The 15165-nt window shown below is 40.6% G+C and overlaps 1 protein-coding gene across 1 annotated transcript in view; it reads right to left on the bottom strand.

The window, feature by feature from the left end:
* LOC134627291 (CUB and sushi domain-containing protein 1-like) overlaps positions 1-15165 on the bottom strand; it is a 56340-nt gene that overhangs the window by 7450 nt on the left and 33725 nt on the right. Inside the window, exon 6 of the mRNA XM_063473251.1 lies at positions 154-329. Coding sequence (XP_063329321.1) covers positions 154-329 — 176 coding nt within the window. The remainder of the gene's footprint in view (positions 1-153; positions 330-15165) is intronic.

Below are 15165 nucleotides of genomic sequence, written 5' to 3'. Positions count from 1 at the left end.
GTCAACTAAGGAGACAACGCAGCGAGCGGTGTTTGCTTGTGGCAACACGGTTCTCTCTCTGTATTATTAATTAAAATGATACATGATTTCCTCCTGATATTTGCACGTAAGGAAACTTGTTATTTAGGGATTCTAGGTGGAGCCCATCTCTACCTAAGCCGGGCGGAGAAACAGCGCATGTACTCTGTCATCCAGTGGTCGTCCACCACCATCAGCTGCGAGCGTCTTATCTTCTCCAGGTCAGCCGATCGAGCCCGCCGGCGGTCCAGCCTGGAGCTCCGCTTGTCAGACTCCCTGCGGGTCTGAACGCAGGCATCAGAAGTGTGACTCTGTGAGGAGAAACCAGAGAGAGGAGTCATTTCCGAAAGCTACACCGGCGTTTTATTATTCATGTTTGCCACATGTTCGGTAACACAGTTTCACTTCTCTTCTGTCCTGTGAATGAGGTCGAGCTGCTCTGCAGGACCCCTGCACTACCAAGGACGGGCCTGAAGAAAAAGGCTGGTAATGTGCTACGTGTTTTTTTCTAGTTAGCAAGTCTGTCTCTTGAAATATAATGGTGTTTAAAATCTTAATGTATAACTTAAAAACAGTCAAATTATTGATTGTAATTAAACACACACACACACACACACACACACACACACACTCTTACATACATATAGAAGTTCACACACAATGCCTTGTCTTAGAAACTATGTGGGCATTACTTTTTGTGTGAACTGTCTCTCAATAAAAGGCAGCGAGAGGAGGCCGGATTTGGGGTCTCTTTCGTGCTGGACACAGATGAGGCCTCCCTTGCGCAAGTAATCAATCGAACGCTGTAGCCTTGTTTTTCTTTCATGGGAATAAGTCCTGGATACAGCGGGGTCTGAGTTTAGACCCAACATTATATTTTTACACCAAATGAACAATGAACAGAATAAATTATGTAACAGTTTCAGAATTTTCATCATAGAATTACGTTAAAGGAAAAAACAATTACTTGAATGAAGTTTTCAGCCAGCTGTTAGGGTTAGCTAATGTAGGGATGTTTAGCTTATTTTAGAAGTTTAGGAATGTGTTAGTTAGAATGTAGAATTATTGTAAAGACACTGACACTGCCCTCAATGTAATAAAGGCCTGATTGTGTCATGAACTTAGAAGTAGATTTTAGGAGGCCCTCCCCCACTTGAGTTGTGAAACTAAGACAAAAGGAGTAAAGTGGAAATTCCTCAGGGTATACTTAGGTGGGGGTGTCAACATTTGTGACCTGATAACGGTGGTCTGGAACGGAGATGGGTTTTTATGACCTCCGGGAAGTCACTACATTGAGACACACACCTACAGTGCTTTAATTTACGCACCCACACCCACATGCACACTCACTCACGTGCACACACATACACACAGGTAGGCGCACATAGTCACTCACGAACACTCACGTAGCTACGTGGGAGCACGCACATGTAGGCATTCACGTGCTCGCACACACACAAACATGTAAACATGGTGATTAGTTTTATGGCACCTCGTAGAAAGGTTAGAAGGGGGGTCACTTATACAAAACTGCATGTAACAGACAAAGGAGTTGAGATCTGCAGAGGAAATCCGGGGTTCTGTACATCTCCCTTCTAGAAGGTATAATCAATAAGTGTGTATTAATAAAAATATTGTTAATTGACTACTGAGTCCCGGTGTTCTTTCTGGAGGCCTGACGAATACACGAACCGGGGTGAAATTGCTTTTTGCAACACTAACCATAGCCGCCACTGATGATCAGAGCGCACAAATGCAACACTTTTTTTCATACTTGACAACACAATAAAACACAAGAAAATCAGAATGTATTTGTGATTTGGATTTTTATTTGATGCTGAATAATATTTTCTTCATGTCAGGTTTTGATTCATTTGAATGAAGTATACTTTAGTCGTTTAGTTTTACTTTGATGCTATAATAGATGTTTTTAAAATTCAGTTAAATTCAAGATTATATAGCATCACGGCAAAACAACAGTCTCCTCATGGTGCTTTATACTGTAGGGTGAAAACCCTACAGCGGGGTGGCCAACTCCAGGCCTCGAGAGCTGATGTCCTGCAGGTTTTAGATAACACCCTTGGTCAACACACCTGAATCAAATGATCACTTCATTACCAGGCCTCTGAAGAACTTCAAGAAATGTTGAGGAGGTAATGTAGCCATTTACATCAGCTGTGATGGATCAAGGACACATCTAAAACCTGCAGGACATGGGCTCTTGAAGCCTGGAGTTGGCCACCCCTGTCCTACCAAGAAAAAACCCAACAATCAAAAGATCCCCTTTGAGCAAGCATTTGGCGACAGTGGGGAGGAAAAACTCCCTTTAATAGGAAGAAACCTCCAGCAGAACCCGGCTCAAGAAGGGGCGGCCATCTGCTGCGGCCGGTTGGGGGTGTGAAAAGAAAATATAGGGAGACAAGATGAAGTATACTTCTGATGGCCAAATGCTTCAAGATCTCTAAAGAAGCATGCTAGTGGGGAAAAAAGTCAAGATGGTCATTTAGTCATCACTGCTGCCCTTAAAGCAGCAGCTGAACGGCTTCATTAAAGCTTTTCCCACTGCTCGAAAGAACCTAGCAATTTTAGACTTCATTGGGGGATTGAGTACAACCTCAATAATGATTTCCAGATGAGCCAGAAAAAGTTGAGCAAATGTTGAATCATCTGGTGTAAGAACAGAATGTACGAATTGATCTAAAGAGCCAAGCTCCTTTCTAAGGGCTTTAGTCATTTTCTTTACAATCTGAAGTTTGTTATTTTCAAGAGCACTCAGATATTCTGAGCTTCTGACGTTATCTAAAACCAGATGTGTAAGACGCCTGGTGATGGCCTTTCTTTTTTCTGTATTCACTGTCTTTCTTGTGTCAAAACTGCATTTCTCGAGGAGACTCGGTAACAGAACGGCGCTGAAGTCTTTGGCAATTTTCTCAGCAGCAAAAGGTGATATAAAAAATTCTGAAGGTTCCTCCTGTAAGTTTTTAGAGATTGATGGCTGACTTTGACCTTCTGTAGGCCCAGTGTCAGCGACTGGCTCAGGCTCAGGGCTTTTTTCTGGAGGTAGGTCCTGCTCTAGTACACTCACACAGGAGATGGGTTGATTTTTGTGAGGAGAAACTGGACTTGACTCTGGTTCAGACAGTCTGTCGCATTCTCTTTGCTCTGTTGGGGTTAGTGCTCGTAAAATCACATCCTGGATGTCTTCCACGGCACCAGAAACTTTGTCACTTTGGACAGTTTCATCCAAAGCATCATTCTCTAACCACAGAAGAATGTTTTGCAAAAACTTTTGCACTGAGTCTTCTACAGTTACATAGAGGACTTCGGGCGAAAAAGGTAACTCACCTGTTGGCTCTGGAGACCTAGAAATCACAGAGTCTGAAAGACTTCTTCCCAGTAGCATCACAGGGAGTGAATATCTTTGAGTTGACTGGAGATGGTCATAAATTTTATCTGTCAACTCCCTGCAAAACGTCTCAACTTCAACAAATGCATTTACGTTTTCCATGGGTTTCTGGATAAGGTTAAGGTGTTTTGTCTGTTTTAATTTATTAAACAGTTGATCAAGATAAGGGTTGAAACTGGTAAAATCAACTGAGGAAGAACTTTTAAACCTGGTATGCATAGTTGGTGTGTTTACATACCTACAGAAAGAACTGTAGCTGTCCATAGAATCTGCTCTCTGATTATCAGGTGACTTGACCGGATCTTGGAGACAGATGAAGAACCTTTTGTTTTTCTTCACCAGGTGTTTTATCTCTCTTATCACTTTATAAAACTGCTTTTTGGCAAAGTTGCAGAAGTGGTCTTTGTGCAGCTTTTGTTCATTGGTTTTTAGGGGTGGGATGCATGAGGCAAAAAAGTTTTTCACCTTTTGGATAATTAGCTGCACATTAAAAGGTTTGCAAGAGCCACATTTGTTACTAGATGTGACATCTTCACCATCAGAAGACTGCAGATTATCAATTACTGTGTTGACAATATCAGCTGCAGCTATTTCTTCTGGCGTGCTGGGAGGCTGCAGACTTTCAGCAGCCACAGCATCTGTGCACTGCTCTATTCCTGTGGCATCTTCAGCTAAATAATTCAGATTGTCAAGTATTTTATTGACAGCATCAGCTGCGATCACTTTGGTTAGACTTTCCATTTTGTCCTCAGTGATTGCTGCATCTGTGCTCCATTTGGTGAGAGCAATGCTGACCTCATCAAGTGTCACCCTCTCACGGATCTTTGATTTAGTACTCTCTGCACTTGAATCAGAGGGACTAGGGGAACTCGAACTGGCCCCCTTTCGCATGCACAGGCAGCTTAGCTTACCTGCACATCTCTTCAGATACGAGGCTGCATGAGAGACCATGCGTCGAAGGTTTTTTATGCATGTAATTTTTCCGCTGACATAAACAGCGGGATCTGACCGTAAATCCGGGTTGTTTAAAAGTAGAGTCACAGCCGAGTTGACCTTTTCTGAAATCTCCATTTCAATCAGTTTTGTCAGCGTCTTAATGGACTCATACTTGTCATGGGGGATGTTAAGAGAGATGGCAATGCTCATTGAGAGAGAGTCTCCCAGCGACGGAGCTATTTTTACCACAGGTATGCTAATATCTGTTTGGGACACATGTGTCATAAACTTCTGAACTACGGGAAGTGCCGAGTTCAGGATGCCAGTAGAAACTGTCTGAATTATTTCAGTTATCATGTCAGCCAGTGCTGCTTGGAGATCAGAGTCCCAGACTCCATGTTCAATCGTCCCCCATTGTACTCGGGAGAACCGATTGAAACACTCACTGACAGCAGGTAAGATATTCTCTGGAGTAATGAGGACAGAGACTGCAGTCTGAAATTCAGCCATTGTGGACTCTCTGTATTTTTCCTCAATGTCTTTGAGTTTGCACTGCATGTCTCTTTGCTTTATGTCTTGTTCTTCCTTCTGTTGAAGGATTTCTCTATTTTTTTCCAGCGCTTTGTAGAGGTTTTCTTGGAGCTCCTCATTAATTTTGTGTTCGTGTTTGAGCTCTTCTTGTAACTTGTCTATATTAGCACTATCTGCTTTTAACACTTGGGGCAGTAGTTGTATAAGACGTACATGTTTCCTGTACTGTTTTTTCAGGGAACAAAGCTCATCTCGGGCTTTACCATACCTGATTCCCCAGCCTTCATTAATGACCTCTATGTCAGGCTGGCTTTTAATTTGTGCTTCCATTTCTATGCACTTCTCCTGAAGTCCAAGCATCTCTTCTTCAGCTCGTTTAAGTTTGTTTTGTAGATCGTAATTTTCCTTCCTCCTTGTCTCTAATGCCCTTCGGATGTTTAAGATTCTTTTTCTTTTATTCTGTATTCTTTTTGGGCGTTTTACAACTTTTTTTATTTGATTGACAGAGCGAAGAGAGGACAGGGATGTGTTTTGTCGTTTTTGGTGTTTTTGTGGACTCATGGCTGTATACACTACAGTGACTTTGAAAAGGTTTTCAGATGTTTCTCTGGTGAATGTTTGAATGCTGTGAAAACACTGACTAAAAATTGCTGCTTCTCAGTCCTATTTAAGGAAAAACTTCAAAGGATTTAAGATTCTAAATTTGACTTTATGACATCATCACTCTAAACCAAGGAGTGATGATGTCATAAAGAAAAGGTCACATGACATTTTGGCTGGGCGGTGCCTAAAGGCCGTCCGCTGTAGGTGTTTAAACCAACAGTCATTGGTTTAAACCTTTCCAAAAGGTTGATTCTGTTTTCAGTGAGAGAAACGTTTAGTCACTCATCCAAGGGACTTCAGTCTCAGCTGACTGCAGGTTTTCCCCAACCTTATAAACAGTACACTTGCACAATAACTGAAGCCAGCCCAGTGAATGAACAGTGAGGTCAGTTCCTTGATTATTAGTATGCAAAGCAAGACATGTTTGAACATTAAATGTCCTCGTGTTCGGAGCAGCCTAATGGATGCGCTAAAGGGTTAAGAACATACAGGTAAGCGTTTTTTGGGGTATGAAATGTAGCATATGTGTATATTATGCACCATGGACTTTTAGCTAGTCTTAGCATTTGATAGCGCTGCTATCAAGATGGCGTCAGGTAGCTAACCTAGGGCAAGGCCCGCGATACCGGGCGGGGGCAACTGCGCATGGTTTTACCGGCTGTAATGCCAGGTCTGCTGTGTAAATATAGACAGGCATGTGTGGTGCACTCAGACTTCTCAATCTCAGCTAAAAGCTCATAAAAAGATTTCTACAACCACCAAACACAAGTCAGAGTTTTAATTGGACAACGCGGTGAGTGTCAAATGTATTTCTCGCTTTGCAACTCGTGATTGGTGGGACTGACGTAACGTAACCTTGAATATACTGTGTAAATCAGCGGTCCCCAACCGGTCCGGCCCGTGCGTCGTTTGGTACCACACCACGAGAGTTGAGGCTCAGCGTAAAATTTATGGTTTTCAGGGTTTCTTTTTGCTTTTGTCGTTAACTCGGTTTCCCTGGGTCTTTTTCCGTGTAGTAGTTGTGTGTCTTATTTTTAAAGAAATATTTACGCGTTACCATAGCGACCAGAGAGCATAAAGGGGCAGAGAGGAGGACGTTAGTCTCAATGTTGTTGGAGGACACTGCTAATAAAGTTATACACAGTGAATTCGCGTTTGTCATATTTACAAAATACCACAGGTTTTGTCTTGGTCGCATCATTTTATTTCATCATTTTTATTTTATTTATTTATTTGCCAAGGAGTTGCCATTTGGTGTTTAGACTAATGAACAATGCACCACGTAGGACAAAACAGTATGCTGTCCTTTTGGTATAGTGTGTACAGTTATCAGTAAATATAATAATAATAATTATAATTATAATGTTACTACTACTACTACTACTACTACTACTACTAATAATAATAATAATAATGATACAATTTAAATTGCCCAAATTAAAAGTTTAAACCCAACCTATACTGCACATGTTCTCTTTAAATGGCTAAACTTAAATAGTTGCCGAACAGGCACGTGCAGAGGGGGGGGCTAGAGGGGCTTGAGCACCCGCCCCTTTCCTGATGGGTGCCCAAAGTGCCCTTTTGTTGAGGCAACTTTTTTTTAAAAAAATTATTATTATTTTTTTTTATGTGTGTGTGCGTGCGGAGTCCTGTCTGTGCCCCTCAACAACAATATTTAACTATTAATCACAGTTTTGCTAAATAAAGGGATCTGGCTTGCATCAGTCACATGATCACATTTAACCAATGATCGCCCTTGACGGCAGAACGCGCTGGTTACGAGCCGGGAACGAGCTCACAAGGGGCACGCGCATTTTTTGCGGTCCGGAGCTGTAGGAGAAACACTGATGCGACAAAACCAGTAAGTAGCTGTACAGCGTACACTGTAGTCTATAGCACACAGGAGTATTAGCTTATTATGTACATGTTGGTAAGTTGTCTTGTTGCAACTGACGAACTGAAACAAATGAGCGTGCTGTGTGTGTAACAGCGCGACAAACTTTACCTGTCCTTTTATTAACTGCACAAGTCATAGCTGCTGGCTACCTGTGTAAGGCTGTCATGGGTCTGTAGCTCTGTCACCGTTTTAGGGAACATATTTAGTTTTAAAGTAAGTTACAGGGCTTTTCCTGCCTTTCTGGAGGGCTTATATTTCACTTAAAACGATCTAACATGCATGTCCACATAATTATGGATTATTATAATTATAATATTTAAAAAACACGGTGTATTTTAAAGAACATATATTAAGAAACAGATTATATTAGATTTATATTTTAAATAAGACAAAATGCTGATTTTACAGCAGCAAAATTATTGTATCTCTACAGTTTAAAAATGTAATAAGCTTTCTGCCTGCACAGAGTGGATAGTGAAACAAATGGAATCATCATAAATACATTATTTCATATTTATTACTTTTTTTCCCCTCATTGCTTTATTATTGTAATAGTAATAAAGGGAAGGATTCTGGATCAGCACCATGATGGAAACTTGTGCCCACAGTATATACAGTATTCTGAAGAAGGTCTAAAATGTCACTGTGTGTGCATGCATGTGTGTGTTTTATGTATATGGATTTTTGAATTATTACTCATTATATAACATTGTCCAGACATGGCTGGTAAGGACACGAGGAGGAAACAGTAGGAGCTGTGTGAGGCTACTAAAGGCAGTGGATCCCTCAGCAGCTGGTTTACAAAGAGCACAGGTAACATTAACACATGTACCAGTTGTTGGAGAGGTATTCCAGTATAAAAATAATAATAAGCACAATTGAAATGTTTTGCTATTATAGATTAGGTGCAAGAGTTTTTTAAGTGTGGATAATTAAATTATAGTTTATTGCAAAAGCAAGTTGTGCCTTGTTCTCAGATGGACAGCAAGTGGAGAGTGATAGATGAGATGAGGAAATAGAAGGAGGAAGAGAGGCAAAGAGTGAATCACAGGCAGAGCCTTGTTTGTTTCTCAGTTTTTTGTTGCCTTATGGTTCCAAGCGCGGTCACCAATCTTTGCATTTTGTTATTATCTCATAACACTTGTTTAGTCAGCTACCATCTCTCTTATGGACTTTTTAATGTCTACAGTCTCAGATCAGCACAGCCCTGCCCTCCAGCAGCAGGAGCAGCAGCAATCCCTCAACAGCAACATTGTACCCATCAGGTAAAACATAGGCTACGTTTGCTTTGCCTCACAACAGTGACATAGTATGATGCGATTCCATATTAGATTCTTGATGAATGTGTGTTGTTGTTATTCAGCCTGGTTCAATGTGCCCCTTTTTAACTTTGAGCACCCGCCCCTATAAACGTCTCTGCACGGCCCTGCATACCATCAGTTTTATCTTTTATCTTTTTTGACTTTTGATATCTTTTTTAAATAAACGCCTAAATATTTAACGTCACTTTTCACGGCAATCGTCCTCATGCTTTTTTCCAACAATCATAAAGTGAACATTTCTTTAGATTCAGGTACAAGTCTGAAGCTTTAGAAAAAACTGAAATTCCATTCAAAGCTTTATCAAGCATTGATTAATCCTTCAAAAACATTACTGTGTCATCCGGGAACTGACGTCTTTTTAGTTCAGTATCAAATATATTAATTCCTTCAAGGTCTATGAATGCCTATCACCGTTTCACATGTATTCTCATTTTCTTTCTCTGTCAGGCCTGAGGTCCCATCTTCTGCGGTACCGTGCGCTCTCCAGACAGCTCTCCTTCAGCTCTTTGTTTTCCTTCATCAGCGACTCCATCTTTGTCCTTAGCTTGTCAATTTCCTCTTTGTTTTCTTTGTTTGCCTTTGTGTTTGCTTTGATGCTTCATTCAAAGTGTCTTGTTAAGTGAATCAAATCTTTCTTCACATCTTTTTGTGAAGGCTAGCAAGACTTCATATATATTCTCATTGCCCACCTGCTTCCAGTAGTTTTGCTTTTCAGTTTTTTGGGATTGGGACTTGGTAACGGAGTGTGGTCGCCCGTGGGTCTTGCCATATTTTGTTGAAGTTCCATCTCTTCTATATCTTCATCCTCACATGCATCTTGGACTGCAGCGAGGTTGTAGTTGTTGTTGGAAAGGCTGTTAGCTTAGGGCAAATGGAGGAAAATGGAGGATTTTGTGTTGGAGGCAACTGTGAGTTCACGCACTGATAATCTATTAGTAGCCTAAGATGTTTAATCTGTCCAAAAAAGTTGAAAAGCAATTTCTCAGTCTTTGTTTTCTGTTTGTGAAATGTTGTGCTCATGTGCAAGACCCTGCAGAAACACTGAAAAGCACCACAATAAACCAGCTCTGCCAACCACACACTTGTTTCAGGTCACCATGAATAGCTCACATTGTAAATCACAAAGAGCCAGTATATTATACTGTAGATTACACTCACTGTGACAGGATGGCTTGAAGGAAGTAATTACACTCTGCTTCATTTGGTTACAGCTCAGATTAAGGGACAACACATAGACAGATGGAAAAAATGTCTGAAAAATATTTACTGTTGGAAACATTTATTACAGAAGTTTCTGTTTGGCAAACCTCAAAGGTTTGCCAAACAAAGGGGGCTTAACAAAAGAGGGCTTAACAAAAGGGGGCTTAACAAAAGCTTGATTTTGTCAAACGACAGATAACTAACTATTTGGGAGGGTGCAATGGCTGCCCCTAAGCTTTCAGTAGAATATTAGCTCTGATTTCTAATTAAACTACAAACTGAGAGCATATATGATTTTATCTCGGGGGCTTGACAGTAATTTGATTTATTCAGACACTCTCAGTGTATTCAATTTCAAAGATCAGGGAGCACTTCTTTAGGGCTGGTCTGGAGACGTCAACAGACATTAGGTGACAGGAAGTGCTGCAAGAACTGAGAAACACACTATTGATCTCTTTTTGGTGCACATGATGACAGGTGTGATTCATGTATTGTGAGTATTATGTGTTGAGGATTTCTCTTTGTGACTGAGATCCTTACCGGTGGCAAGATTTATATTGAGCATGTATCATGCATGTAGTGTCATCAGACACGTATGTGCTGTTCCACAAACATGTGATGTTTTTATTGTAGTCAGTGTTTTATTTCTCCAAACAGTCACACTGAAAAAAGCCAGTTGGCTACAGATAAACGTAGAATAAACCAAGGACAGAACAACAGAAACAGAAGTGTTTCACATCCTGCCTGTTTGTAAAACTAAAAGCAGTGATGATGTAATCCACACTCCTACTGTGTATACTAAGTATCACTTAAACTTACTGTGTTTTAATTTACGTTCTTACCATTCATCCATTTTCTTCTACTTATACAATTTAGCATTGCAGGGGTGAAAGCTAGAGTCTATCTCAGCTTGCACAGGTCGAGGGGTAAGGTGCACCCTGGACGAGTCACCAATCTAGCAGAGGGCTCATTCAGGTGTGGTTATCATCAGTGGAAATGATAATAATCACTCCTCCATCCCTATTAACCTGTAGGAGTCAGGGCAGAGGAGCACAGAGAGTGAGAGGGGAGAGACCTCTACTGGAGAGGTGAGTCAAGGATTTCACAGGATGGAGTCATTTGTGATGCAGACAGTCTGATTAGAATTTAATGGAACTCAATATGGATATGAAATATGAAACATTTCAGTCATGGTACAACATGAGCTCTTATTTAGGAGAGTCAAGAATAGAAAGTGGAGAGAGCAAAGAGATATATATAAGTCAAATTAGCCTGACTCACATATTTTTGAGGGATCTATTTTTATATTACTTCAATTCAAGTCATTTAGTAATATTTTTCAGTATAATATTTTTTATGTGCCCAAAATGTAATCTGTGTAACTTCAAAATATTTGGAGCAACAAATTACTGTGGTGTGTGAGCAAAAGTCATGACATTAGCCTCTATGTTGTATCAGTTATCAATTCAGTATGATTGAATGTATCTTGAAGGGTCAGGCAGAAGGAGAGGCTGAGGGAGAAAAAGGTCAGCAGGCAAGTTTAAGTCAGAGAGAGCAAGTAGAGACAGAGGAGCTGCAGCAAATGGATGGAGAGGCAGAGGAAGATCAAGTTATTAGAGAGAGAGGAGAGCAAACAGGCCAAGAGAGGGAAAATGATGAAGCAGCTGCAGCAACTCATTCTACTACAGGGTGACAAAGACACAGGGCCCAAACAGGTGAAGCTGGAGAGCTATCCAGATGACTGTTTTTGTACACAGAAGCAAGCATTTCACCACAGCTGGTTTGAAAAGCACAACTGGTTAGAATATTCAGTCAACCAGAATGCAGCTTTCTGCTTCCCATGTAGAGTGTTTGGCAAAAACATCAAACATGATAGTTTGGTCAGTAGCGTTTGCAAGAACTGGAAGAAAGCTTTAGTCATCTTTGGTAAGCATGAGATGGCACAAACACATAAGCACAGTGTTGTTACATGGAAAAGCTACCATGGAACTAGCAAACAGGGAAACGTTGCACAGATGATAGCAACTGCAAATGTGAGTGAGATAGTAGTAAACACATCCTCTCACTGATGCAGTTAAACTCATGGTTGCTCCTCTGAGCTGTATGTGTGACTTCAAAGACAATAAAACATGTCAGCAGGTAAATAATGTATCCAGGAATCAGACACGTCAATAGAAAGGATTCTTTAGTCCACGTCCTTCACATTTGTAAGTACTTACAAATGTGAAGGACGTGGACTAAAGAATCCTTTCTGCTGTGGTCTGCAGGCAGAAGAAGGAAGTCAAACTGTACCATCCCCCCCTACTGTTCACAGCATTAACATGCTCAATGAACCAAAGGCAAGGAAACACTGAAGTGAAAACAAAGTTGTGTTGATGGTCATACTTTGCCCTTCTAGACATAATGATCTGAAGAGAGCAGAGTGAACGATGAGCTGTGTGGTCTGTTAGTAGCAAACCTCTGATGAGGTGGATTATTTCCACACTTTACATTCTGCAGCTGATGGACTCTGAACTTTGAACACAAGTGAAAAAGCAACACACAGTCTGAACCATGAAGGAGACACCGAATCATTAAAAACACATTTCTCTTTTTATGGTTGGGATTATTTATATTTTAAGTGGTTTATCCTGGAGGTTTAATTCATTAAATGCAAACATACAGAAAAAGCTCAGAGAGGCTTCTTTCTTGCCATTGATGATTAATATGTTTGGCAAGATGACAGGGACGTGACGAGCTTACTGGTGCTACGTACGAGTTTTATGAGCTGTTTTTTTTTTTTAGATGAACTCAAGTGTTTTAATTTGAAAATGTATTAATTATTTAGAATTTAAATAAAAATTAACATATCTATTTTCCATGGAGATGTTTTGAAATTCAGTTTTTCGTTCGCCACTGCTGTTAGTAAGTAGTAGGATGTATGGGGTATTGTATGTATGGCTAAAGGACCTGAAACAGCGCCTTGCAGAGTCGATTCTCAGTTATGGGGTAGCTGTTAGTGATGGGATTTACGGCTCTTTTTAGAGAACCGGCTCCTTCGGCTCGGCTCACTAAAAAGATCCGGCTCTTTCGGCTCCGAACCGGCTCTTCAGGTTTTCTTGTTGCTTTAATTAATTTATTAATACAATAATATAAAATTTTGCACAAAAGGAATTACTAATGTAAAAAAAGTGGTTTTATTTATATATGTTTATATATAAATATATACAGTGGCCCCTAGAGACACGTACAAACTCCAAAAAGCACGTACAAACTCTAAAACACATTTCTAGCTGTCAGTGGCAAGACATTTTTAAACATTGAAAGAATACAGAAACAGTCAGAGTTTTGTTCAGAGAACTACGTGCGCACGGGTGAGTGATCGGGTGATACTCACACCGAGGCTTTGCAGTCAGCTTTATTTATACATCGTAGCATTCCCTGTTTTTCAGGCTGTAACAGACAATCTGGGCATGTATGGGACACAGTGTGTGTGTGTGTGTGTGTGAGTGTATTGTCTATCTCGGGGAAAGCAGAAGCCAGTTGGGTCCTGTTTCCAAGGGTGTCTGCAAGATACTTCTACAGGAGTCAGCGATTACGGCAGGGCTCATGTGTATGTGTGTGAGAAGAAGCAAAGACAAAACATAAAGATATGTGAACACTATGTGCTTTTCAAGCCTTTCTTAACATAAGCATATGAGTATCAGGCCTTTCTTAACAGAAGCATATGAGTAAATGGAACATTATAAGGAAAACTGAGTAAATGAAACCTTAAAAGGGAAAATGTATCAAAAAGGAAAAACATCATAAAATCACAAAATCTCTTAACATTCCCTGCTGTTGTTCATATATATTTATGTACGTCAACTACTAGTTACTTGCAGAAGCATTTTCAACTAGAGTATCATTTTATGAAAACATATATGGTCAGCTTTATTGGGATTACACAGTCAGTGAGTAAAAATCATCTTCTTCAACTTGTACCTCTTCTTGAGCTTGTTCATTTTGAGATAATGCAACATAAGCTTGCAATCTTACAGTAAACATTTTGCTTATCATACTCCGAATACAAGGCAGTACACATGTGGAAAATAAGCAAAGTAGCAAAAGGAGCATTCCAACGAATGTTAGTCCTTTTGTAAGTAATGACTTCCATGACCCGCTAAGCAGCCATGTGAGCCAGTCCTCTGTGTTTTGCGTGTAATCTTGCTGCTGTACTCGTAGCGTGTTCAGTGCGTCAGACATGTTGGTGGAATGCACATTATCAGGTGTTTTGCATTAAGAGGCATGTGCGAACAGATGTAATAGTTTCTGTCTCTTGTGGAGTTGTACACATAACGGTACCAGGCATTGTTCATCCATGGGTGGGTGTGATCTTGTGTCATGTCGTCTGGATGTATTGTGTCATGTGTCAATCTTGTCCTTCTTCTTCTGAAATCAGCGACAGCAGTCCCAACAGAATTGTGACACTGGCCACCAGAACGAGTAGGGTCTTCATGATGACCGAACACACCTGGTCCTGTGAGTGAGTAGACTAGGGGCGAGAAGAACAAGGGCGGGATTTACCCAAACAGCCCTCTCTCCACCTCCCAGATCACTAACAGGCAGGGGTGCTGGCGTGTTAGTGTTGACTGTCGCTCATTTTTTTACAGTGGCTCTGATGAATCCAGGAGGGTCGTTCAGCAATTTTGCAGGCTGTTGGTGTGGCCAGGAGGACTTGGTAGGGTCCTTCCCACCTCGGGGAGCTCCACTTTTTCCTCTGGAGCACTTTTATCAGGATCCAATCTCCTGGTTTCAACCTGGAAGAGACTGGAAGAGAATCATCTGGCAGTTGATTGTTCAAAACTATTTCTTTGTTTTCTAACAGTTTTGTCATCCATTCTGCTAGTGTTGTTTCTCTTATGGATTTGTCTATCGGTTCACTTGTAATAGGTACTCTGCGGGTGATATGAGAAGTGATGTTTTATACTGAAGCCCAGTGCTTCAGAGACTTTTGATATTACTTCATTTACGAAGTGTGTAGCACAATAGACAATTCAATCAAGACCTTGAGCCATAAACAGACCTCACGCACAGACATTGTTTTCATAACCGGACAATTTTAGACCTTGTTCCTTAAATCTACATAAATATCCTCTGGGTGACATAAAACACATTTTAAGTAATCAATTGCTTCTCATAAAAATTATGTATTGGGATGTTTGTGTGCAGCATTTTGCATATCAGCATAAGCATTTGCGAGCAAAGCATTCTTCATTGCATAAGCGTGTGTG

This window comes from Pelmatolapia mariae, linkage group LG1 (genome assembly GCF_036321145.2).
Source record: "Pelmatolapia mariae isolate MD_Pm_ZW linkage group LG1, Pm_UMD_F_2, whole genome shotgun sequence".
Lineage (NCBI taxonomy): Eukaryota > Metazoa > Chordata > Actinopteri > Cichliformes > Cichlidae > Pelmatolapia > Pelmatolapia mariae.
The sequence above is the reverse complement of the archived record's forward strand: the minus strand, read 5'-3'. Positions and strand labels throughout refer to the sequence as shown.